The 27,886-nt window shown below is 40.2% G+C and overlaps 2 protein-coding genes across 4 annotated transcripts in view; one reads left to right on the forward strand and one right to left on the reverse strand.

Annotated features, from left to right (window-relative positions):
• LOC308394129 (prolactin receptor-like) overlaps window positions 1-27,886 on the forward strand; it is a 79,036-nt gene that overhangs the window by 24,641 nt on the left and 26,509 nt on the right. The window contains exons 1-2 of one of the 3 annotated variants that reach the window (XM_080878301.1): window positions 9,506-9,615; window positions 26,404-26,513. In XM_080878301.1, coding sequence (XP_080734427.1) covers window positions 9,581-9,615; window positions 26,404-26,513 — 145 coding nt within the window. In that variant the 5' untranslated portion in view covers window positions 9,506-9,580. Of the gene's footprint in view, window positions 1-9,505; window positions 9,616-11,300; window positions 11,451-26,403; window positions 26,514-27,886 lie in introns of those variants that run through there. The other 2 variants (XM_080878300.1, XM_080878302.1) reach the window with 2 other exon arrangements.
• Window positions 2,743-5,399, reverse strand: LOC308393284 (histone H1-like). Its single transcript, XM_080876935.1, has one exon. The coding sequence runs from the start codon at window positions 4,837-4,839 to the stop codon at window positions 4,369-4,371; it is 471 nt and encodes a 156-aa protein (XP_080733061.1). The 5' UTR covers window positions 4,840-5,399; the 3' UTR covers window positions 2,743-4,368.

A 27,886-nucleotide genomic window follows, 5' to 3' on the forward strand; every position in this document is an offset into this window, starting at 1 on the left:
ATATATAAGTAAATATTTCTAAGCATAAATGACAATCAACAATACAAATCTAACATTTCCCCCCTTTTTGACCTTTATGCTTGAAAAGTTCCCAGGTATGAATACCTCATGTCTGACAGTTTCAATGCAAACCTTTTTATACTCAGCATATGTCAAATCACCCTAAATTACTGAAAAGGTACACAGTTTAATAAATGTATTAGCAGTTACCCCATTCATTGAGCTCATCTCATGGCAAACTGCATCTTACGAGCAACCAAAGAAATTGTTAATTTAATAGTGAAACTAAAAAAGTAACATTTTCAAAAACATCTCAGCTTGGTGGTGCTTCCTCCAGGTGTGCACATCACATGTCTCTCTGCAGAGTGGTTTAAGCTCTGCAGGGCGTCATGAATGTCTCTTCCAGTTGTTTCCATCACTGTCCATAGGACCAGAGTCCAAATGTATGTAGAATAGACATTCAAACATACCAGTTGGTTTTGTTGTTCGTCAACATGGGTCTCAGCTATTTCCAAGCTGCAGACCTCTCAGCACTCCAGTTTTATGGCCTCTTACCAGCCCCCATCACCTGACTTCAGACCTTCGTCTTGTGAGGGGGATATTTATGACTCCTTAATTGTCCACGCTCTGCAGAAAAAGCTCTCTGTGGAAAGGGTGCTGGGTTCCGTCATCTTACTGCTATTATGATCCCAGCAGCCTTCAGAGTGTCATCGTATGCACAGTATAGTGGCACAGCATTAGGTGATGTTCATAGGAAACTGCTGTCATCACCACCATAGCTTCTGGTTCCTGTGCTTTCACAGAATCATGATGTCATCCTCGAACTCCTTCTGCGCTGTCGATGGAGCTTGGCACGCTCCCCTCATCCCACGAGTTTTCATGTTCCAACGCTGCTGAAGGTTTAAGGCAGAGCACGTCGTACACCTTAGTTGTCTTCCTCAGCGTCAATATTGAATCTTTCATTTTATTTAAAATCTCCTGGAAGCTCAGTAGCACAGCTCTCTGTGTGATGTCTGCTGTGCTGAAGATGATCTCTGATCCTCCTGAAGCCTCTCTCCTGGCCTCAGCTCCCATCTTGTGGACGATCCTCTCCTCTATTTTGTAGGCAGTTTCATGGTCCTTGCTGTGGCTCCAAGGTCTGATCTCATGATGGGCCCCAACCAGCTTGACCTTTGACCTCAACCACTGCCTGGCTGTCAGCTATGCCTGGAATGGTTCACGCTTCTCACTGGGCCTCTGAAGATTTCTCAGGAGATTACTGCTGCACCTGTATTTCCTTGCTAAGAAGAAAAACTTCTATTTGGAGAGCATGTCAACAATCATCAAACCACATTCTTTAGTTCAGTGAACTTCACTTATAGGCCATCAAAGCCTCATCTGAACATGGATGCACCACTTGCATAGGTTTAATATTTGTAAATAAAACGGCTAATCACACAAATCACTGCAACAATAATAGTAAACATTGTTTAATGTTAATCCTTGCACTCCACCTCTTGACGCATGGACATTCCCATGCGTCAACTCACCAAACCTGGATCCCTGTCTTAAAGAAAAAGATTAGCTAGATCATGTCCCAGGCAACATCAGGGCATCTCCTCTGGAGTAGCTCCGTAACCCTGCAATAAAAGATGTTAGCGTGTGTTGCATATTAAGTTTGCTTAACACCTGGCTCTCCCAGGAGCCTGCATACACACCATCACGGCCTGGAAAGCAAAATCTGGAAGTGAAATCAAACTTCATACCTGTAAACAATTGTATCATAAGAGTAATAAGCATTCAACATCAGCAAGACAAGTGTCATGTGCAGGTTTTCTCAAAGCAGTAACTACAACTATTACCCTAATTCACCTCAGACATGGATTATCCCATGTACTCTGTTAACATTAATGTAATCAGTGACTTCTCTTAAGCAAAGTCACTCCACTCATATATTATTATTATGGGTTCAAAAGTGGCCAGCAAATGAGCCCATAATAAACTATTCCATAAATACCGTAATCTCTTATTTGTTTTACTCATGTCACTTGTCCGCTTCAGCTGAATCTACTACAGCATTCTCAAAGAAACAAACATTAGCAATACACATTGACTGTGGTCAGACGGAGGTCAGACACAGGTCAACAGATTCTAGAGGTGCCATAAAACACCATAAAGTTAACACTCGCTGTGGAAACAGTAACACTGGTCTCATCACAGTATGTCTCAAACTATATTAATTTCTCCATCAACATATGCCTGTAACTACAGTTTTCTTCACACATAAACCCAGAAATCTTGTAGTAGAGAAACATTAGCCAGTATTCCTATAAATCACATGATCAAACACACGAAGAACCGTAATGCTGTAAAAACGAAAATGCAAATGTTAGCGCTTGCGCAGGCGTATGCATACTTTGTCACAGATATCTCTGTGAGCACACAAGCTAGTGAATGACACACACATAGTAAATTCACAGACACAGAAAATGGCATTTAAAATGTTAAATCATCACGCAACCTCGAGTGTTGCTGTCATCTTTCTGCTTCTGTAAAGGGAAGCACACACAGACTCATCTGCACCCCTGCCAGGCGGGGGTCAACTTCACACAGTCGTGTTACATCAGTAAAGTCTTGTCAGCTTTTGTCAGCTTTTACCAGTCAGTCAGTTTGTTTTCCTTTCACTCACTCATTCATGCATTCATTCTTTCTTTCTTTGCTGATAGTGGAACCTATCGTCGCATTTAGTTTCCACTCTCAGCAAAATGACGTCATTTCAAAAAGAAAAAGAAGAACTTTAGTTTGGATTACATCGCTGAATCCTTTTGGACTGGGACTGTCATTTAATAATTGTCCCAAATAAGTGGCTTTCTCCAGAGTCCATTTAAATGTGGAGAACTCACTTGGCACAATTTTCTCGACGATGTGTAGCATTTTTAATTCCCGACGTGCAGATCTGCTTAAAGAAAAGAAAATAGACAAACAAAATCAGTGCCTGTTCAAAAGATAAAAATGAAAAATAACAGAGATTATCAAACAAAACTTTCAGTGCACTGTGAAAGTATCAAAATAAAAAGGCCTTGTTAAGTCATGACACAAACTCCTCATCTCAGGTAAATCATACCATTAGCATGGTTCATCATACCATCATACTAATCGGCAGGCTCGACTTCACAACAAAAGAAAAATCATCAGCTAGATTCACTCCAAATCAACCATCAGCTGCACAACACACAACATAATCCTAATGTCTTATTAGCTATGAGTTTAATTACCAGGTCTGTGCTCTTCACTCATTTAGGCCACAGATCTATTTTATTCAATTTTCCTTTTCCCTTCATCATAAAACATGTGACATGCTGTCATGCACTTCACAAAACAGTCTGTTCTGACGTATTCAGAGTTGTGTATCTAAATACAGGATTCACTCGCACATCAAAGCAGGAAACTCAGTGTTTTAGAGTCTCCACTCAACACACAACAACTCCAACACATCTCATTCACTCGTACTAGAATTCAGTCACCTTTCATTAATCTAAAACCGATCAACTAATTTGCATATCAACTATTAACCCACTAAGTTGACAGGACGACAGAAAAGCATGTTCAAAATAGTATCACAAAAGACAATTTCCCTCATACAGTAAATTACATGTGCTGCCTCAATCAAGCAGGAAGCTTCTCCCAATTTACCATTTTAACAACTAAATTTATTGTCTGATCACTGGTTGGTCAAACCAGGATCTTTTTTCTCACAAAAGTTAAACTGTTGTCCTGCAACCTGGAGAGTCAATTTTTTGCATTGGATAAATTCAGTATTTAATAACAAGTGTCTGCTAAATTGACACTATTTTAACACTGATGAAAGATAACAAGCTAATTTTCATTACATGTGTTTGTGTTATTAGGCAGGTCTAATGCATGTCTGTGGAGCTGCATCTCCAGCAGAGCATGTTCTTAAAGCTGCCTTTCCTACACACTTCTCTGCTATTATTTAATCATTTCTTAACTAATGTGCTATGAGTCTTCATGAGTCATTTTGTGTTTGGAATTGTTAGTAGGGTTAATGCATGTTCTGCTTGTGTGTGTGTGATTTTGTATATGTTTCTATTTTCGCAATGTTTCAGACTCCGTCTCAATTTTCCAACTTAAGCAGTCAGTTTTCTTTTCCCCAGGTTTGCTAACCCAAATTTTGATTTCCCACATTAAATAATTCCTATGTGTTCTCACCTAGTCTTCTCACTCTGTTGTCCTCTCCCACTTCAACAGTCCAACAGCCGGCAGTTCTCCTTCAGCTTTGTCCTGTGTCCCACTGTCTCTTCTTGCCATTTTACTCCACAGGTGGCAAATGTCAAACTCCAACTGTTCAGTTCTCCTCAAACGTTTTCTTCACATGCACAGTGAAGTCACAGCCACTCTCACTATTGTCCTCTGATGCGGTTGACTTCGTGCTAGTGGCTGAAGTGCTGCTGCTGCTGCCTTCCTGGGCGACTTCTTAGCAGCTGCTGCCGGTTTCTTGGCTTTGGCCGCGGCGGGCGTCTTAGCTTTGGTCTCAGTAACCCTGTTCATCTTGAAGGATCCGGAGGCCCCGGTGCCCTTGGTCTGCACCAGAGTGCCCTTCGCCACCAGACTCTTGATGGCGGTCTTGACACGGGCCTTGTTCTTGTCCACATCGTAGCCTCCGGCAGCCAGAGCCTTCTTGAGAGCGGCCACGGCTTTCACAATCAGCTCGCCCACGCTGAGGCCGACCTTCTTGGGCTTGGAAGTCATCGTCTTCTTCTTCTTGGCCTGAACCTCGGCGCAGGGCGTGTTTATGATGGAGCCTTTCCCACCACAGCGCTGGCACGTTGAACGCATCATGAAGGGTCCATTTCTTTCATGTCGCTAGCCGCATGTGGCTTGCCCGAGTCACTCAGTCCTTTTTGAGCATTTCAACATGCTGCCGCCACAGACCCTGGCCTCAGATCCAGCAAGTTTAGCGCGCTGATCTCCAAAAAAGTCCCGAAAGCCAGAAAGACGTCAAATAAGTGTCTCGTGCTAAGCGCTCGAACAAAAACTCCTCTTCACGCCGCCATCTTGCTCGCCCTTCCGTGGAATTCATTCAATCAGACAGGAAGATGGGTTTGCTTTCTTCTTCTGCTGCTTTTGCTTCTGCAGCCTCTGCTCCGATACTGCCGCTGCTGATCAGGTTTTTTCAGGGAAGAGTGAGAGTTTTGAGACAGATCGTGCTATAAATAAGTCAGCCAGAAACTTGGCTTGAACGTTTCCAATTGTTAAACTATAACTTTTCTTCCGACCGCTGCATGTGGAAAATTGATTCAGGTCTGCTTTTCACCTGAAAGTGACAACTAAGACATTTTCATTATTATCATCACTGCTTAATCAACACATATCTCTCTCTCTCTCTCTCTCTCTCTCTCTGTTTTTGTGAACAATCCTTTCTTAAAAGCAGAAAATGAAATTATAGTTGTTTTTTTGGTTGATCAACACAAAACCTTTTTCCTATGATTATTTTTTTCTACAATATAAATTCTCCCTCTTATTCACTCTTTTTTTTTTTTATTTACAATAGCTGGTGACCTGCAAAATCACCGCTGTCACTCACAATCAAAGGCAATTACTCTTGCACAGTGCACAAAAACACTGTGATGTCAGACACATTCACACTCACTTTGTCATCTGCATAAATAAATCATATGGCTGGAGATATGTGCCATGGTGATCCATAGGCATGATCACACGTTTATTTAATTATTTCCAACCCAACAAAACAAATAAACAAAAACATAATGCTGATGCTATGAACACTCCACACACAAGAGTCAAGATTCAGGAAAACTGCTCATGGAAACGCTGCACACTCCAGTTATCACAGTTAACATAGTGCTGTTTCCCTCTCTTAGAGTAGTTCTCAGACAGCTCTCGATCTGATAATGTGTAGCCTGCTCATCAGCTCAGAAGAAAAAAAAAAAACTGCAACGCAACATCACACAGTAGTTGCTCTGCCCACAGTGGCAAAGTCTTACACTTTCATATTCAACTCAGCTTCTCCATCATGTACTTTTAGATGTTTCATACAGGGTTCAGCATATTAGTTGTTTTCACAGGTGTGCTCCATATCTCAACAATGGTTCATAATAAGACGACAGTCTTCCACACAGGTCAAGTGCCTCTATGCACTTCATTAGTTTAAATATTTATCTATATCACTTCACCTCACATGTCATCGTACTGAATTTAAGCAACCACAAGCGTAATGTAGATGACTTTTAACAACTATCCACCTCAATTACGTCTATGGTCTGGCACACAGGCTGAAGAGTTAACGTTTTGTGTCAGCAAGGGGTGGGGGGACAGCCACCCACCAGAGCATAGCTGCTGATGTGGGCTGGCCTTCTCCACACGCTCTTCAAGGCTGGTGTGTTTTCTGAAAACTTCTAACATTTTAATCTCTTCCATTTTTAAGCCTGCGATTAACCGCACGGCTCAGGTCCGCGTGAAACCCGCGTGACCGCGCTCGCGTGAACCCGCGCAGCTGTGGAGCCGTCGCTCCCTCTCTTTTTTACATAAATACTTTGTGCTGCCAGGAGCAAAGTCCAGCACAAACGTCTGTCTCCCTCCGACTCACTCTTGGTTGCTTAGAAACCCATGATAACAACAACAGTCGGTGTCACAGACCACATGTTCTGCTCCGCACACACCCACACAACAACAACAACGACGACGACGACAACAAAAACAACACAAAATAGGCCTATCGTCCAGCACAGTCTGGACCCCGCGGAACTTCTCAACGCCCCACAAAGTGGCGGAGAACTCACCTCTAGCCACACAAAGTAGCGAGGAACCTCTTGCTCCACAAAGTAGCAAGGAACCCGGGTATCGCTCCACAAAGTAGCGAACTTCTCAACGCCTCACACAGTGGCGGAGACTGCACAACCACACGGTTATAGAGTCGGGCTCTTCTCAACGCCTCACACAGTGGCGGAGACTGCACAACCACACGGTTATAGAGTCGGGCTCTTCTCAACGCCTCACACAGTGGCGGAGACTGCACAACCACACGGTTATAGAGTCGGGCTCTTCTCAACGCCTCACACAGTGGCGGAGACTGCACAACGACACGGTTATAGAGTCGGCCTCTTTAAACTTACTTGGCATTGCTTAGAGTGTAATATCAGCCCGAATCCCGCCGACCGTCATTCATCGAGGAGAAAAGACAGACCGCGAATCCACAGGAACTTCCTGGCTGACGTCAGTCTTTCAGCGTGCCTCTCCTCCCCTCGGTGAATGCGATTCCAGGGCTCCGGCATCGAAGGACCAATTAATGATAGGTTTGTAGCTTGAACCCATCTGCTGGAACGTTGAAGACAATATAATTACACTGCAAGCAAGACGCAAGTAGGCAAACTTCTTCATGGTACTCGTGCACGGGAGAGAACCAGACAAACGCCGTTCCTTCGCTTGACCCCAGTAGCTCTCGTCCGTCCTCCCGTAACACTGTCCTTTTATTGAGGTTACATGAATATGCATAGGTTCATTAACATACGACGTCTACATACAAACAAAGAGTACCTTGCCTGTGTGTGTGTGTGTGTGTGTGTGTGTGTGTGTGTGTGTGTGTGTGTGTGTGTGTGTGTTTCTGATCAAAGGGTTAAACATCCTTGGTCAGGAAGAGGGTAGCCTCCCCCTCACCCTAGATGGTTCATCCTAGATAACACGGTGAGGAAGTCCTGCAGTTCATCTAAACAAAGAGCACTTAGACTAGAACAGATGTAGCTACGTTAATCCTACCATAAAACAATAAGACACGGTATGACCTCTCATGCTCCCAAAGTGCTGTCTAATACACACAAAGTTTGCAGACTATCAAGGATCAAAACCTCTACCAATCTACAACTAATTACAAAACTCTAAGCATATATAAGTAAATATTTCTAAGCATAAATGACAATCAACAATACAAATCTAACAGCGGGTATTTCGAAGTCGCAAAGGAATGACGTCACAAGAAGGTGATTGGTCACTTGCAATGTTGAACCTGGAACAACATTAATTATGATGATGTGGGAACAATGCTGACACGAGGAAATCAGATCGTCCCTGGTAACACAGGCCTACAGACTGGTCCAGGATCAACTCATAATCATGGTTGCTAGGTAAAATGTCATTCCTGGGCCGGTTAGCAAGAAACTCCTTGAGATTGCTGATCAGCTGAAACACAAACTGGAAATACAGACTTCAAAGTAAAAGCTGAGTCTTTTGAAACGTGTTTGATAAAACATTCATTATGGGCGTTCTCTGTTTCCAGTTTCCTACTGCTACTTTTTGAGTTTTACTACTGCTTGATGATTAGTAAGCAGTAAGTAAGTGTTTGCACACAAGTCGGCATCTTCCTTGTAAATTAGTGGCAAACTCAGCACCTCTTTGCAAGACGATTTTACCTAACGACAGGCAGCAGCCTTCAGCAAACACCCACCGACTGATTGGGAAAGACACATTTTTCCTTCATCCCCATTGGTTGTATAGCACCCAATATGGAAGACTTTTCCCTAAAAGTCTCAGCTTTTTAAGCTGTTGCAGGATTTTCCTCTCTTTAATTAGAGGGATATATCAGAGCTTCTGTGTGGATATATCACTGAAACAGTGAAGAGCAACCTGACTTTGAACTTATTATGCACTTGTTATAAAAATCAAGAGATGCACGATTGGCTGAAAACACACCAAAATGTGGTTTGTGCCAGGGGATGTGATGTCACTTGTGGCGTGAACCACCGACCACGAGGGCAACAGCAGCGGGTAGGACGAAGGCTTTACTTTCTCTGAGGTTTTAACTAAAACCATCACCAACAGGGGGCAGAATTTCACCAGTGTGTGGTCGGTAGATGCCCGCCTAATACAGCCCCCCCCCCCTACCGCCCACACTACCACACTACCACCCACCTCCTTTGTTGGGCTTTTGTTGCTCTTTAAAAGTCATCAAGCTTTTGAGCCTTTGTCAGGTTTGATAAACTGGATGGCACAGTGATACATAAACTTGTGCTCCCTTCTTTAAAGTCACTACACGTTTGTTTAGCCCATATTTTACTGCTTGTGTGTTTGGATGTAATTAGAAACTTAATTTTTAAAGGTCAGCGCCTCGCCTGTGGGGAGCGCAGCGCCGTGACGAAGCAGCAGCAGATGCAGTAGCCCTATTCTTTTAAAGTAGGAGATAAGGTTTAATTTAATGGCTTTTTGAATGTCTGCTGCAGCCCGTGACCACTTTTATAAGCTCACAATCACAGGTTTGCACAGACACAGCAGCATGGAAACATTTAATTGTTTTTTTGTGTCTCACTGGCTGCATACCTGCATGTCATCAGAATGAGAGGATGAGAAACACATAGCAACTTGCCATGCAAGGAGAGTTATCTTTTTCAGTCTTCATGACAATGCCAGGTCGGGGTCAGGTGACCGTGGAGTCAGCACTCCTTTGATCTTGTTTGGTCTTCAAAGCTTTGAGGCGTGTTTGGGCTCATTATCCCAGTGCATTTTGAATCCTTCACAGAGATGCAAACCAGAAGAATAACAGAGTCTATTTGACTTTAATCTTCCCACCAGCATGTTTCACTCTGCATTTGATCCCCTTAAGACTGGGTGAGTAATCGGGTCTTTAATTTCACTAACAATTTCTAATGAAACTGAAAGCGAGATAATCAGGATTAAAAAATATATATTCTTTTTTAACCACAAAGCTCTCAAAACTATCAAAATTAGCCTGCCAAAGACTCCAATCTTTCCCACTGGACAGCTTTGGAAAATGTGAAAAAAGACATAAATTTTAGACTTTTAACTGTATTTTGATACAAATTACAGCTTGTCCTGCTCACCCACAGTCATTCATACTACAGTAATAAAAGTAAGAGACAAACAAGCAAGCGACAGGAAAGTTCTGATTTATTGTAACAGGGATGTCTAGGCAGTGAGCTACAACAAGTCTTTCAATAATTTTTCACGTCTTACAATTTAAGCCCAAAGAGCCGCGCTGACACATTTATTTAATTTCCTACAGCAGCTTTTCATTATCAGATCGTAAAACTGAGGCATACTGTTGAAATTGCACTTGTTTTTCGACTGCCAAGATATCTCAGGGATTGCAGTTTAACTACTTTACACTGACAGAAAGGGGAGTTTCACCAGTTAGGATCAAAGTGCGCTGCATATGGATCCCAATGTAAAATGAGTTTGACATCCCTGATCTAGAAGAAAGTTTCTGTATGCAAACCTGTTACATACGGTTCTCCAGGAGTGGAGCATTGCCATAGGTGATGGTTGTCAACTTTTCACGGTGCTCCCTTTGTTTCTCCTGCTGCTACCTGAGTCTCTAGTTGTGCCCTACAGTAAAGGCCCCTTCAGAGTCAAAAACACCTGTTAGCCTGACCTTTTTATCCCCATCCACCTTCGTTTTTCTTTAATTCATCATTCAAATTATACCTGAATTTCATGCAAATTCCCAGAAAGGATGTGTTTTTAAATGCATCAACCTTATTAAATTATTATGCCAAATAAAATGATGTTAAACTGAAGATAAAAATGTTCAGATAATTATAATTATGATCTTTACGATAAGCCAGCAGACCTCTTGTGTTATTATTCTCTTTCTCTTTATTGCCTCTGACTGGGATTTAGTCAAGTACAGTGAATATTAGTTGAGTGAATTATGTCAAAAGGAATTTTTTTCTCCATAGTTCACTGTGAAATGCCGGTTCATGATATTTAGCCTTGTTTTCCCTTTTGGGAAAACTTTCAGAGAAGCCCCTCGTCCTCAGAATCTGCTAATAGGTGCTCACTGTTCTCTCTCTATTTATTTCCATCTTTACTAAGGTTTGACAAAAAATAACTAAAGAAAGGAAATGATACCTGACTTCAGTGTGTATACATACACACACATGCGGAGCGTATATCTTTCTACACATCCCTGTAACACGTATAACCAGAGCAACAAATGAAGCAGTTTCATCCTACAAATTGAGCATAAAGTTCAGAATGTCAACAGAGTGACGCTCAACCTTAATCCTCTTCAGATCAGCTGATCTCAGTGCCTGCCCACATCAGCTGATTTCTCGTCAACACATCCCATTGGTAAATCTCACACAGGGAATACTATTCAAGCTGCTTTTGTCACAGTCCCATGGTTCTGTGCTGTTTGTCACTTTTGAATTCCCTTTTTGTTTTTAGTAGTGCTTTGGACACGTTACATTTCAGTTTTTTTGTAGTATTTAGAGAAATTCTGATTCAGTGTTTAATTAATAAAATAATAGATAAAAGCTTATTAAATGATCTACAGCTGGGCTCTAACATCTTTGCCTGAGACAAATTGGGTATTAGGAAGAATTCAATGATGAGTGGACCAGCAGCTCCTTTAGTTTTTAGCACCTGCAGCCCGAGGGAATGACTGCTTTCACTGCCTGGGATCACACCGCTCAATATGTGTGAGTGCAAACAAGCAAAGTTACTTTAGAGGGCTGACTCACAGCTCTGCTCTGAGCTGGTGTCCTGTTTCGTGCATGTGTTTCACTGCAGTTGTTTGTGCAGTATGAAGATTGCAGTGCTTGGAAATGGAAATATCAAGTTCGATTTGATAAGAAGGCAAAGACGGAGAGGAAGACGTGGCACATGCTCTTCTCTGATTTCCTCTTCCTATTTTGCTGCCATGCTGCTGATCACCTGTTTGCATATCGGTGCCTGCTCCACCTGCATTTACACCTGATGGTCTTAAATGACAGACTCTCAAGCTTTGTTCTTTACCTTGAAATGAGGCTTTACTCTGCAGGTATTTTGGGGTAGTTTAGGGGGGAAATGAATGCAGGTTTAGGGTTATAATAGTTAACCTTCAGATTTTTATATAAGTCACACTTATCTGCTCTCTTTCTGTGTCTGTAGCCCTGGTCCAGAGGAGAGAATATGTAGAAGTGCATAGAGGTTAACATGAATATGTCTCATTTAAGGTCATCTTTTCCTGTTCTTGTTGGCCGAGCTTCATGAAATTTGGCATAAAGTGTCCTTAAAAATGTAGGTGAGTGGAGAACAAAAGAATTATATACAGCAGATGGGCAGTATCTGAAAGTCATGTCCTCAAAAAACAGGAAAAAATCCAGCAAAGACCTGACGCAGGACCTGAGAGATGCATCTGGGTTTTCAGTTGATCATCTAGTATTCATTGAAGCCTTATCTGAAGTGGTCTCAGTGGAAGAGTGGCTGTCAAGAAGCCATTCTTAATGAAGGGAGACAGGGAGAAAAGGCTGAGGTATTAAAATTGAACAAGAACTGCACTGTAAATCAGTGGCAACAGGTCTGATGAAGTGATGAATTCAGATTTGAAGTTTTTTGGCGTAAATCATTGTCAGTATGTAGGGAGAAGTTCAGGAAAGAAGTACAGTGAGTGTCTACAGCCATCAGTAAAACACGGTGGAGGCTCTGTCATGGTTTGTAGTTAAACAAATGGTTGAATTAAGAACACAGAGATGTACCATCACATCTTGATTCACCATGCAAAACCACCTGATTAGGAATGGCTTCATTTTTTAGCATGACATGGATCCCAAACACTGCCAATGCAGTAAAATCATACCTGGATAGAAAAAGTCAAACTCTGTTTTGATTTTATATACATTATTTCCATGTATGCATGTATGTTTCGGTAAATCACAGGATCCATTTTTCTTGCTCAAGACTTTTTGCACAGTATCGTACTATATATATTGACATCACCATGGGAGTCTACAGAACCTAGAGTTTCACAGACTTCCATATTAAAATGTTCCACTTTTAAGGTAAATTGAACATGTTTACAGTCTGTTTTTTGTTTTTCTTGTTTTTACAATGTGAAATTCTTTTCAACAAATTTACAGGTTTTGCACTTTTATAAAAATCAATCGTTTTCTGTAATTTGGGACACTTCAAATAGCAGGTTCAGTGCAGGTTCAGTTCAATAGACATCCACTGGGTTTTGTCTCTGCTAATTGGCATTACTTAACTTATCTTCTCAACCATGTCTGTGCTGTTGGTTCCTTTTGGACCATGTTAACAATTAATATGACATGCTCTGTGCTTGATTGAGGTTAATTATACTAACAGACAATCGCAGAAGAAGCTTTTGCTCCATTTTAGCTGTTGCACGCATTAGAAAGGACTTGGGATTGACTTTACTCACCACACATTGTTGACCACAATTTGTTATGATGCTTCCTTTGAATTACTACAAAAATATTTCACTTACTGACCTAGAATTTCACTCCTTTATTCTCTAGCACAAATTTCTAGCTGCTGGTGCATTTGGAACAGTCTAAAAGTACAAAGGTTCAGAATTCAAATAGTGTGACCCATGTTATGAAACAAGCATTCCAGCAACTACACCTCCTGTTTGGCACTAACTTGTCGAACCACTATAATCGTGTTTCGCACCACCAGACATCTCTCACTCGCAGCTGCCCAGTTGTGATCTCATCACATCTGTTGAGATGTATGTTAATGTCAGAGGGTGAGCTAACGACTTAACTTCCTAAATTGATAAATAGTGTTTTGGTGTCTACTTTTTACAACAGAACCAAGATAATCTGATTTCAATTCCCCCTGTCCAGAAAACTTTTTAAATGTATAACTGGATCATAACTACCACATGAGTGGTCATTAAACCAATCATGCGCAGAGCCTCCACATGCTCTTGCGCTGAATTCCTCAGAAACATAATTAGATTTCATCTTTTAAGGTCAACAGCATGTTCTGGGGAAAATACACAATTATTTTTTCCTTAAATATGATAACAGTGGTCATATTATGCACTCGACTCCACAGTCCATGAGTTTGTCTCGTGTTGCAGAGTCTTTCTCTCAACTTACGAATAGTAAATTAACTATTAGATGTAGAGTGATTTCCTTCTCTCAGAGACACATGTTTGTTTGTTTTACTACAATCCACATTCATGGCGTCTTACTCTCTAACTTTTAAGGCCTGTATCTATCACGCAGGGCGACTAACTCTGCCTCGTCTCCGCTAATTGGCATTACTTAACTTATCTTCTCAATCGTGTTTGCGCCATTGGTGCCTTTTGGAGCATTTTAATGCAATTACCCAACAATTAATATTGCCGGAGGAGCTGCAGATCAAACCACAAAGCTCCTGATTAGCCATGGCCTAGAGATGGGAGCCTTAGCCATGCATTTTACAATTGTGATTTTAAAAAAACCCAACAAAAAACCCCCAACACATTTAACCACCTGTGGCATTGATTTCCATTAAATAAGGCATACATGAAATACAGACAAAGCAATAATTTTTCATTTTCAGCAATGCTGTACTCTACTACATGCTACATAAAGTTCATAAAAAACTTTATGTAGCATCAAACATTAGCGTATTTAAATTTGGCCAATCCCCCGGTCAAGGACCCCATCAGGTTACTTCTGCCCAAAGTAACCTGATGCTTATAACAGAGATAGCACCTTTTATAGATGAACTTTAGCTGTAAGTGATTACGTGTTGCAACTGCAGTCTCCCATCAACAACTTAATTAATGTTTCCTACATAAGGCTGAAACCGGTGTCTACTTTGAAGCACAAAGCAGCAGCATCAAAGAGCTTTTCTGTAGTTCAGGAGCATGAATGAAGAGCAGTGGGCATTCCTCAGTTTGTGCAGGACCTCTAAGGCTAAACCCCAAACAGTGAGCCAGAAAAAGACCAGTTCAGAGAGTCACATGCATTGAGCTCATTTGGCACATTTCCCTCAGGCTTTTAGATGTTTTCTGCGTGACAGGAAGCTGTAAGTTAGCTAATTGCTCAGCAGTAATAAGATGAAGATCGAAAGAAATCTGCTCTAATCATAAAAAAAAAGATCCATGTGACTGATTAGCTCACAGTGGATGTGAGGATTCTCTTTTCCGTCACGTTTTTTCATTGAAACTGAAATGATGCTTGTTTTTCAGTGGTAATTATAGTTCACTAGTGTGTAGTGGCAGACAGGGCAGAGACGCTGAGTCAAAAGATGTAATATTTTTTTTGGAAAGTCTCAGAGCTCATCTAGCAGCTATAAATCGACGCTCAAAAGAAAACCAAGCACAGAACAAAAAGATACAAGATGGTCACAGAGAGAAGTGATATAAACTCACCACAACAAGATAAAACAATTTCACAGAAACATAAAATAACCACAAATAGTTGTTAGAGGACACTTTGTAGCAACTACAAAAATGACCACAGATGAATTGAAAAACACACAAAGAGGCACAAAATGACTTCAGAAAAATGTGAAATAACCACAAGTAAGTGGAAGGAGACCACAGAGACACCAAATTACTCTAGAGGGATACATATCAGGCAAAAGGCGCAAAGGAGCTACAGAGAGACTCCCAGTGATATCAACTGACCACAACATGAAAATAAGATTAAAGAAACATTTTCAAAAAGACACTGAATAGACATAAAATGACAGCACTGAAATACAAAATGACTATAAAAATGCCAAAGACACAGAGATACAAAAGAAAATTCAGTGATATATAAAACAACCACAATTAAATGGCAAAAGACCACAAAGAGTAAAAATTAAAGCAAACCAGCCACACAAAGTTGCAAAAGAGACACAAAATAACCGCAGAGAGACTTAAAGTGATATAAACTGACACAGCAATGCAAAAAATATTCTAGATTTTTTAAAAAGACACACAAGCGACACAAATATCTGCACAAAAATGCAAAACAATCACAAAAACTCATAAAGAAAAATGTTAACTGAAGTTCTAAGGAGGTGGTGCTTTTAAACCCTAGCCAGCAAACCAACTGAACTGCCTCAAAATAAAAACACAAAGAGCTTATTTTATCACAAGTGTTAGCCCTTTAAATCCCTAAATACAGAGCATGGGGTATGATAAACATAAACATAAAATCTGAAGTGCAGTCTGAAGCTTTTAAAACAAGTGTTTGGCTTTTTTTTTAGGTCAGATGTTTGGTGAGGGACGCCGAAGGATTAGAAACCGAGACTTTTTTGTGCTTTTTGAGGTGGTTGCGCCTTGTGGCGTGTCAGGGTGAGCCGAGGCTGCCAGATAAAACCCAACAAGGCCTCGCAGTAATCCTGTGAGATCAAGGCGGGGATTATTCGCTGTGATTGTTGTCTTAGAGCTGGAGGATGGAGCTGAGCTGCTGCTATTGTTGCTGCTTGCATGTCAGTTCTGTCATCTTTGCCTTCATAAGACCAGACTTTAAAGGCCCTAAGCCCCCGTGTGGCTTCATTAATGTCACACAGGCTTCACGCAGTCATGATGAGGGAGGCTGACAGATTTATTTATACTGTTTTCTCCTGTTGTTTCATGTCTCCTGTTGCTAATGTAGGTTCATGCCCATACAGTTGTCAGCAACAGGACGGCCCAGAAATTCAGTCCAAGCTTAAAGCAATAATCAGCTACATGTAAGGGTCAGCTATGAGCAGTAAAAGAAAGGCAGAGGGAGGTGGATAACATGGAAAGAAGGAAGGCAAGCTTGAACGTGACAGGTAAAAGGATTTAAACAAAGTAATAAAAAGAAATAAGGAGATGGGGTGAAAGCAAATGAAGTAAAAGTACATAAGGGCAGATGAACAGGAGAAGTAAACAGTGTAAACAATATAGGTGTAAGAAGGAAGGTAAGAAAAAAACACAGAGAAAAGAAATGGATCCAAAAGATCAGAATAAAATTAGGGACACTAGGAAAAAGCAAAGAACAAACTAAGATTAAAATATGGATATATGGTATGAAGGGAAAATATAAAGTAGGCATTAATGAAATGAGAAAAACACGATATGAAAGGAGCAAAAGGAGACATGGAGTGTAAATCTGGAACGTGTTTGGAAAATGAAGAAGAAAAACATGACAAAGAAAAAAACTAAAGAAAGAAAAGTTAAAATGGATGAAAGACAAACAAGTAGTGGCAGAAGTAGTAGAGGTGATGACCTCAGACTCCTGGGTGAAAGCCTCATGTAGGCCTAATGCCACTGCATCCACCTGCTGAGGGGAACTTCGTGGTTTTTTCTACAATTTGCAAAGAGAAATAAACTTCACAGTCAGTGCAGGTAATCAGAAATTAAGAGGCTTGTAGTTGTTTGACAGGTAACTGTCACTTCTGAAATATTGTCAGTGGCCAGGCCAGGAACCACATTTAGACCCTGCAAAGTTCCCGAGCTCCTGGAAAAATCTGTTTATGGTCACTTTAGCTGATTCTAGGAAGCTGCAGCTGAGTAGTCCTCAATAGTTCCTGAGTGCCAAGAAAATCCAGCATTCATTCAGCTTATTAGTGACTTTAGACTACAAGCATTTGGTTTTCCTACTGAAGACCCTCATTCTCAATAGAAAGACAGAAATGACAGAAAACGTTTATCTTCTTTTTGCCTCTCGATCACAGCACGTCTTGAGAATGACTTGTGTTTTTACCTCTGCAGAGAAAACCACCAAAACATATCAATAAGTCCACTCTCCTGATCCTTCAGCAGTGTGTGTAAATGTGCATCTATGACTTCTTGCACATGCTCAGTAGGCTCTGAGGAAACAGTTCAGTGGAGTAAGCTGATTAAAGTAATGAGCTTTGAGCAGACCCTCTAATATCTGATATCGTTGATGTTATCGAACACAGCAACCTAAAGGTCAGTGTCACGGCAACGATATGTTCTGATTTAAAAAATCATGTTTTGTGAGGGGACAGGTCTAAATACTGCAGCACTTTATTTCTAGAAACATCAAAGTCCCTCCAACAGTGTTTTAATCTTTTCATCCAGATGGTTTGACTAGTCTCTGGGGATTCTGGAGACAGTAAGTACTATTAAACCACTTTGTGGGTCGTGCAAACATTGCAGGGTAATTCACTTTTCGAAAGATAAATAAGATCTGATGTAAGCTGGAGCGAATGAGCATCAGCAGTTGTTAGAGTTACAGAGGAGAACAAAAGACACCAACTTGGAAATCATCCACAATTTGAAAGTGAATTTACACCAAGTTTTTCTTTTTTTAATGTTCAGAAGATGTGTTTGTAATGCATCTTTAACTATTTGGAGTTATATTTAAGCCTAAGTTAAGAAGTCCGCTGACTTTAAGTCATGTAATATTGGCTGTGGGAAAATGAACCCATCAGACTGAGCCGTAAAAGAAGAAATTGTCAGTATCTTACCTTACACATGGGCAAAAATCCCTCAAATTTCAAAACAGTGCCAATATTTTAGACTTAATATCCAAAAACATGTCCAATATCTGTTCTGCCAAGGTTGTTTTGTCAGTTTAGTGGGTAGTCCAGCTTCAAATGCTAATTTGAAACAAACAATTTGGGATTTTACAGACCAAGGTCTAGTGCCCAGACTTTGACTTTATTTCTCTAAAAAATAAGTACAGCTACAAACAAAGTTACTAAGTCACCACTAACTAGTTCAGAGATCTGCAGTTTCTTGCTGGTTTTCACAGACAGCATAATATCAATCTGCATACATTTTCATTGCTATGCAGACGATACCCATCTTAACACACAAAAATTAGTTATTAAACTACAGGAATGTCTTAAAGACAAGACTTGGAAGACTTCTAATTTCCTGTTTCTAAATTCAGGCACAGAAGTTTTTATACTCAGCCCTAAAATCTTAGAAATATGGTATCCAACCAGATGCCTACTCTGGCTCCCAGTAACACTGTGAAGAATCTTAGAGTCATTTTTGACCAGAATATGTCCTTCACCTTTCATATTAAACAAATATGCACACTGAAGGATATACTCTTGCTTTCCATGATGCACTGACCATTTCTTCTTCGCTAAACTCTTTTCATTCTCTACGTTGTGTACACCACTCTGCAATTATTAGTTATTAGTAAAGGTTGGGCCTCTCTCCTCTAGTTTGCTTTTTCTCCAATCTCTCTTTGCTCACTTTCCTTTCCTCTCACCATATGGCTGCCCTTCTCTGAGCCTGCTTCTGCTGGGGCTTTCTTCATTTTAAAAGGCAGTTCTTCTCTCATCGTAGCCAAGTGGTTGGTTGTAGGAGGTTGTGTGATTTGGGGATTTATTTCTAGGGTATTTACCTGACAATATAAAGTACTTTGAGATGAATTGTTGTGAATTGGCACTATAGTACGGTGGCCCCTAGAGACAAAGCACGTACAAACTCCAAAACACATGCAAATTCCAAAACACATGCAAACTCCAAAACACTTGAAAACTAAAGAACACATGCAAACTCCAAAACACGTACAAACTCCAAAACACTTGCAATATCCAAAACACTTGCAAAACCCAAAACACGTACAAACTCCAAAACACTTGCAAACTAAAAAACACATGCAAATTCCAAAACACGTACAAATTCCAAAACACTTGCAAAACCCAAAACACTTGCAAACTAAAAAACACATGCAAATTCCAAAACACGTACAAATTCCAAAACACTTGCAAAATCCAAAACACGTACAAATTCCAAAACACGTACAAATTCCAAAACACTTGCAAAACCCAAAACACTTGCAAACTAAAAAACACATGCAAATTCCAAAACACGTACAAATTCCAAAACACTTGCAAAATCCAAAACACTTGCAAACTAAAAAACACATGCAAATTCCAAAACACGTACAAATTCCAAAACACTTGCAAAATCCAAAACACGTACAAATTCCAAAACACGTACAAATTCCAAAACACTTGCAAAATCCAAAACACTTGCAAACTAAAAAACACATGCAAATTCCAAAACACGTACAAATTCCAAAACACTTGCAAAATCCAAAACACGTACAAATTCCAAAACACTTGCAAAATCCAAAACACGTACAAATTCCAAAACACGTACAAATTCCAAAACATGTACAAATTCCAAAACACGTACAAATTCCAAAACACGTACAAATTCCAAAACACTTGCAAAATCCAAAACACTTGCAAACTCAAAAACACATGCAAATTCCAAAACACTTGCAAAATCCAAAACACTTGCAAACTAAAAAACACATGCAAATTCCAAAACACGTACAAATTCCAAAACACTTGCAAAATCCAAAACACGTACAAATTCCAAAACACGTACAAATTCCAAAACACTTGCAAAATCCAAAACACTTGCAAACTAAAAAACACATGCAAATTCCAAAACACGTACAAACTCCAAAACACTTGCAAAATCCAAAACACGTACAAATTCCAAAACATGTACAAATTCCAAAACACGTACAAATTCCAAAACACGTACAAATTCCAAAACACTTGCAAAATCCAAAACACTTGCAAACTCAAAAACACATGCAAATTCCAAAACACAACGGAAGTGCTCCAGGACGCTAGGGGCAGTGTTGAGCTCGATTTGCAAAATAAACGGCAAGTTTGTCTGTATGGGACGGTCTAGTCTCCGTCGCGCTTCCCAGGTTGCCTAGCAACCGTGATACTAACCGCTGGAAACGTGTCATACAACTTGGTTTGACAGAAATGAGGGAGAACATATTTTGTTCATTTGTTTGTTTGTTTGTACATGAGCTTTGTGTGATTTGATAAGTATCTGAGGCTGAGACCACAGGACAGTAAAACATGATTTTTGGGCTTCATTTCTGTACTGAACAGTCATTTCAAGATTAATTAGTAAATAAGAATTAGCTGATGTTGTTCATGAGACTAAAGTCATATCACTTTGGTAATGTAAATATAATATGGCCAATATTCTAGTTATTATATTAATCATTATTAGCTATTACAGCAGTGAACATGAACTCTGTCAAATACTGAGCCTCAGTACAGATTCAAGTTGCAGTTATTTACATGTCTTATCACCTTAAATCTTCACTCAAAGAGAAGTATCTTTGACAGTGCATATATAGGTGTATGATATATGAGACAAATGTTGTTCCTTCATGTTGGCATTACTAAATTTGGCTCATTGCTTACATATATTTATAAAAAGAAAATGTACAAGCTGTGATAACTGTTTCTGATAAAATGAAGAGTAGACTGATATATGAAATATTCCTTTATTGGGTGAGAAAATCAGACCATGTCATAACTGCTTTAAGTCATACAGAATAGATATCAGAGCCTTAAACAGGCTGGCTTCTGCTAAATGGGTCAAACTGGGCAGAAAGTCTACAAACACATAACATCCTTATAGAATATGATGTAACACTATAGATCAACTTACCTCAGAATATATAAAGCATATAAACAATTACAGCAATATGATGCAACAAACACAGCAGTGCTACTGATCCAAAATACTCAAAGCTTCATAGAACTGGAACAAACATTTATTTTTAGGTCCATTCTGCTGCTGATACATACTTTAGGTTTCTGAATATTACACTTGTTGCTGCCTTTCATAGTGTGTAACTTGAAGGCCCTGAGTACTTTCTCCCACACTGAAAGCACTGGAATGATTAAATTATTTGAACATTACCTAATAAGACTGATTCAGGACAGACAATTAGTTATTTTAAACTTTTCTAGCAGTCCTTCACAAACAGGGAACAGTCTGTCTATTCTCTCCATCTGTCAGCTGCTGCTGGCTCTTCCTCCTCCTCTTCCTCACACACTGTTGAGTTTGTCCTGGTGGATCATCAGGGGTGCAAAGCCTCACAGATGATGTGCAGCAGTGGGTCCCTCAGTCTGTCCTCACTCTGGACACTTGCACGTGTCACACATAGAAATCAAATGTGTGATAAGCTGCAGGATTCAAACACAAGTGTGACTTATAAACACATGTTCATACTTTTATTACACAATCAGAGAGAAAGAAACAGAGAGAGAGTGCAGGACAGACAGACAGGTGACAGTCTCAGGTGTATACACTGCTACAAAACAGCACAAAAGAAGGAGGATTTAGTGTTTGTGTTATTACGAAACAAGAGGAGTTCCCAGATGGTACAGTGGACACACATGTGTGACTCCTGTGATTAAAGCATCTTTCTTTCAGCTTAACGAGTGAACCGTCAGCTCGTTCAAACACACGTTAAAGTCTGTTTGGCTCGACACCACCGAACAGAGGCAGCAATATAACATAGCTAACATTAACAGTGCAGTGAATCTTCCTTGTGCTGTGATATTCAGGACTGCAAACCGAGCAGCATCACTGACTTTCAGCTTGTTGTGTTTGTGGATATATGACTGACTTTAATTATCCACAAAATCATCACAATCTCTGTAAGATTAAGGTCGACTATATATATATTTTTAAAGTAAAGGCTTTAAAACCAAGTTAATTCTGAAAGTACAGACATGTCACACTAATGTCACATAACTTTCCCGACATGTGGCCAACAATAATGGTTTAATGTTCTTCATTAAAAAAATATTTGCGCATAAATAAGTGACATAATATTCAGTACTTACTTCTGAAAGTTTACTCTTCCTCCGCTCCGCTTCCACCGATTTTTTTCGGCAAAATTATCCACACCACCACCGCACTATGAAGTCTGGGATATGTTGGGCCATGAAGGCTACACCGACCCATCCTTAAAATTCAGGGAAATTATGGACGCATTTGAGGGCTGCATTTCGAGCAGCCTTTGAATTGGGAAAGCCTTCTCTTGTCGCTGTGACGTAATCGGCCTTAAAATGCGGCCTTTAAGGCTGCAAACCCCAAATCCGGTCATTGGTACGTCCTGGCTTGTGTAGTTACTAGGTAACAAAAGCTCAACACTGCCCCTAGCGTCCTGGAGCACTTCCGTTGTGTTTTGGAATTTGCATGTGTTTTTGAGTTTGCAAGTGTTTTGGATTTTGCAAGTGTTTTGGAATTTGTACGTGTTTTGGATTTTGCAAGTGTTTTGGAATTTGTACGTGTTTTGGATTTTGCAAGTGTTTTGGAATTTGTACGTGTTTTGGAATTTGTACGTGTTTTGGATTTTGCAAGTGTTTTGGAATTTGTACGTGTTTTGGGTTTTGCAAGTGTTTTGGAATTTGTACGTGTTTTGGAATTTGCATGTGTTTTTTAGTTTGCAAGTGTTTTGGATTTTGCAAGTGTTTTGGAGTCTGTACGTGTTTTGGAGTTTGCATGTGTTTTTTAGTTTGCAAGTGTTTTGGATTTTGCATGTGTTTTGGAGTTTGTACGTGTTTTGGAGTTTGCATGTGTTTTTTAGTTTGCAAGTGTTTTGGAGTTTGCATGTGTTTTGGAATTTGCATGTGTTTTGGAGTTTGCAAGTGTTTTGGAGTTTGTACGTGCTTTGTCTCTAGGGGCCACCGTACTATAGAAATGAAAATGAATTCAACCAATTTGAATTACCAATTCCTCTTGTTTTCTGCCCTCTGGCTCCATGTACATGTTAGCACTGGGTCTGGGTCTGTCAGAAATGTTGATTCCATACAAGTTAGTTCACAGCCTCAGATCCTTCGGTGGGTCCTTCAAAATGTCACAATGCAGACATGGAAAAAAAAATACGTGCCATGCTTAAGTAGCATACAGAGCCACCTTTAACAGCAAAAAGCTTGAAGTAATGATACAGAAGTCAAAATAAAATTATAGTAACATAGTAGTACAAGTACTATAATAATAGCTGGCAGATGCCTCTCTGCCAGGTCACACAGGTATAATTCAATTATAGTTGGTGATAACATATGGTCTGTTAGAGAAGGTGCTTCACTCCAAATGCTGTCATTTTTTCTGTAAAGCAAATTTACCTTGCCTATGGGTATAAATAAAGTTACCTTGACCTTGACCTTCACTCCTAACCACTATCTGCAGTAAGTGGTGCAGAGGGTGGTCAGGATTATCCACGGTGGATAACAGTTTGGTCAGTGACCTCCCCACCTCGACTTCAAAAGTTTTCAGTCTTCAATCAATCACAGAGCCAGCCTTCCTAATCAGTTTATTCAGTCCGTATGTGTCACCAGCTCCAATGCTGCTTCTCCAGCAGATCACAACAAAGTACACTGAGCTCACCACAACTGAGTGATAGAAAATCTCCAGCATTTTGCTGCACACATTGAAGGATCTCCAGAGGATACGGAGCTTTACAGCCTCATTTTGTATACATTTTGGTCCAACTGTTCAGCCTTATGTTAACATGCATGCCACAGTACTTGCACTCCTCCACCGCATTAACATCCTGATCACATTTATAAGCAGATGATTCCTCCTCGACCACTTCATGGTGCTCTCTTTCTCCTGCCCATCACTAATACGTCCAACTAATGCAGAATAGTCAGACTATTTCTGTGGGTAGTATACAAAGTGAACAGGAATGCAGACAGCATCACCTGTACTGCACATGACCAAATCAGAGTGAATTGTTTTCTGTATGACTTTAACAGTATCTCACTTTATTGTTGTCTGTATGTAATTTTTTATGCACAGCTTGCTTAAAGTTGCACCAGAAGAATCAGGTCCGGCTGAAGTATGGACTTTGGCTGAGCCGTTACAACACCTCGAGTCATTTTTTTTCAGCCATTCTGTTGGAGATTTGCTGCTGTTCTTGGGTTTATTGTCCTGTTCCATGACCAAGTTTTCAAGCTTTAGCTGGTGGTCCTTACAGATGTCCTTACATCTGACTCTAAAACAGTTTGGTATATAGATGAGTTTATGGTCAGTTCAGTGACTGCAAGGTGTCCTGTGTTTGCTTTTCTCCAAAAGCGGTGCTGTGTGAACAAACATCTCCATTTTGGTCTTGTCTCTCCAAAATATATTGCTAAAGAAGTGTTGTGATTTGTTCAGATGCAACTTTGTGAACCTAAACCATGCTACCCTGTTCTTTTTAGATAGAAGAGGTTTTATCCTGAAAACTCTTCCAAACAAGTGATGCTTGTTTAGTCTTTTTTTAATTGTTCTGTCATCGACTTAAACATTTCCCATCCCAGCTGAGGCCTGTAGAGTCTGAGTTGGGTTTTTGGCTTTTCTCTGTGCATTTCACATTCGGATATTGGGCTTATGTTACGGGGTGCCGAGGCAGGCCGTATGGATTAATAACGGACCCAAGATGCAGACTGCTTAAGTGGAGGGTGAGCTTTATTGACAACAGGTGAAGTACAACAAAAAAGGGTGGCGAGAAACAGAACGGTAAAAACTCTAAACTGGGAAAACTAAAACTAAACACAAAGCCAGAACACGAACGAGGGTACCTTGCAGGGAGAATGACCAGGAAGCCGGAGGAATAAACACAGAATGACGAAGGGGGAATAACGCAGACGAACCAGCAACTAACAGAGGCAGACACGAGGTTAAAATACACAGAAGGATAATGAGGGGATGAGACACAAAAGGAGGGCACAGCTGGGAGTAATCCGACCTGACGAGACTGGGGAAAAGTAAACTGAACACACTGAGAACAGACACGGACCTTCAAAGTAAAACAGGAAGCACATACACGTAATGACATAACACACCAACTTAACACAGACTGGGCGACACAGAACATAGGAACATGAACCATGAAACAGAGAAGTACAAACACCCAAGGTAACCAAAACCACAGAATAATAATAAACTAAACAAAAACACGGAGTCACAGACTCCGGACCATGACAGCTTAATTTGCTGGCATGTCTTCTCCTGGGAATCTTGTGGCATTGTGTTACCAAACAGCTAAATGCTACACATTAGCAAATGGCTAAAGCATCTGCTTTTACAGTTAGTCACTGCATAGAATGCTAAAAAGGAAAGAGTAAAGGCAATTACTTGCATTTATAATGATTAAAAAGGGACAATTTTTCTTATAAATTCCATTTAAAAATATGTGGATTAAAAAGTTAATTCTATGATTACTGAGTATTTTGTGTGCTGTGTTACATTTCATTCAGTTAAATGGTCAAAAAAATAGATGAGGGCATCCTTTTTGGATAATTTAATGAGCAAAACCTGTCTGTTTGCTATTTAGTTTTAAATTTTTATTACAAGTCCATTTCAGTTAAATTCATTTAATTATTATCACATTCCAGTTTGGGCATTCATGGACTTCCATACCAATGGACGGTGTTTTTCTCTGTTGTTTTATTGTTGTGTAACATGCACCAAGGCAGATTTTGTTTTCTGCTCCTTCTGCAAACACGTGGAAGATTATCAACACTGGGAGGTAAACAGATAAATCTAAATTAGTTTTTTCTCCTATACGTTTATTAATTCATTGGAAGAAGTTGTAATTTTAGGAATGCATGAAGTTTTTAATGGGAATCTGGTGAGGCGGCGGTGTTGTTCAGGACTGATTTGATGGGAGAAAGGAGGAAGTGAGGGGGGTTTCATCCCTTGTGATGTGTCTCATGACTGGAGGAGGCAAAGCTGTTGTGTTTGGACTTGAGGAGCTGCAGGGTGAACCCACTGATGCCCCTTAAAATTGAACATGTGACTCTTAGACAAGTGGACACTTAGATAGACTTCACTGTTATCAGATGGAAACTAAACTTTCTCACAGTAAGTGCATTAGGAGCATTAGGTGTTTAGTGGGTCTTTTCCCCAGCTCATATTTGAATGTTTATTTGTGTTGATAGGTTAACAGAAGGCTCTGAGATGTTGTGGCTGCTGCTCTGTCTGCTTCCTCCCGTGAGTTACGGCAGGATCGTCGCCCAGAACAACGCTCACACCGAAAGACACAACCATGGTGAGTCTGAGAGCAAATGATTTACAAATGATTTACAAAGTATTTATTTATTGCCCAGGTTTTCTTTTTTTTCAAAACTGTTTGCTCATTTGTGCTGATGTCACACCAGATGGTCCCTCTCCTCTTTAGCCTGGAGGCCACAGGATACATGAACTTCAAAAAGTGTCTCAGATCTGATTGTCAGACCCACACCACTTGGCCTCAGGCCATCTTAAACGAGCTCAGACTCATTGAAGAAGATGTTTTTGGATCCATCTTTTTCCTTACTCGGTAGAGTTTTAACTTAATGAGCTGTGTTTGCTGACAGTTTTGCCTTTAGAGGTGTTCCTGAGTTCATGCAGCAATCTCCACCACAGAATCAGCTCTGTTTTTAAGGCAGCGCTGCCGGAGGGGCCTGAACTCCACCAACATTTAATGATGGTCTGCAGGCTCGTGTTTTCTTTACAGAGATTTTACAGACTTTCTGAATCTTTTAATTACATTATCCTTCCTTATATTTACTTTTGAAAAGCACTGTCATTATTTTGGGAGGAATTTTGTTCTACTGTCTTGTCTGTTTGCAGTCAGAGAGCACAGCTATCCCTAAAGGGCAATGGCTGTACTAAAGCTTTGATCTTTATTATGTTTTTTTTACAGTATGATGATGCCAGCCTCTTATTGCATCATCGTGACATTGCAGGGAATCATATTGAAAAAATACAAAGTGTGTTGTACAGTTGTGTTTATGTCCTTTCATATGATATATTACTTAATATGGTTTCTTGAAATTTTTTTTCAAGGTCAACTTTTATCTTGAGCGCTAACGATGAAGGACACGGTGAAATACTTAACCAACCTAGCTTCTCGTGTCGGCAAAGGTCTATTATGCTGTTGTTTGAAGTTTGAAGATGATCGGTAAAAAATTGTGGGTAATATAAACTTTTTACGGATTTTCATATTTGGTGTGACCTTGATCCAGTTTTCACCTAAATGAGATCAGTTCAAGCTGTTATTGGTACCTATCATCACACAATTTGAAAATGATATCTTGAAAACTGTGAAGCCTAGACGGGTAGCAAGCAGACAACCAGACAGAACCGATAACATACTCCCTCCCTTTGGGGAGGGGATAACTGTTAACAGGGCAGTCCATCAGCTTTGTTCAAGATTACTGAGTTCATGTCTTTAAACAATTTAAATCACACAGAGAGTCCCGTAATGGGCACTTTCAATCAGCTTGATAAGTTTCCAGTTAATTTTTTGCGGTAACCTTCACATCAGTGTGAACATTTAAAAATAAACTCAGAACAGCAGCAGCTTTGTCTGCCGGGATCAGCTTCAGACGGCTGCCAGCTGAGTTTGACAATTTCCTTCCGCTCAGATGGACATGTCGG

This window comes from Rhamphochromis sp. 'chilingali', assembly GCF_963969265.1.
Source record: "Rhamphochromis sp. 'chilingali' genome assembly, chromosome: 3".
Classification (NCBI taxonomy): domain Eukaryota; kingdom Metazoa; phylum Chordata; class Actinopteri; order Cichliformes; family Cichlidae; genus Rhamphochromis; species Rhamphochromis sp. 'chilingali'.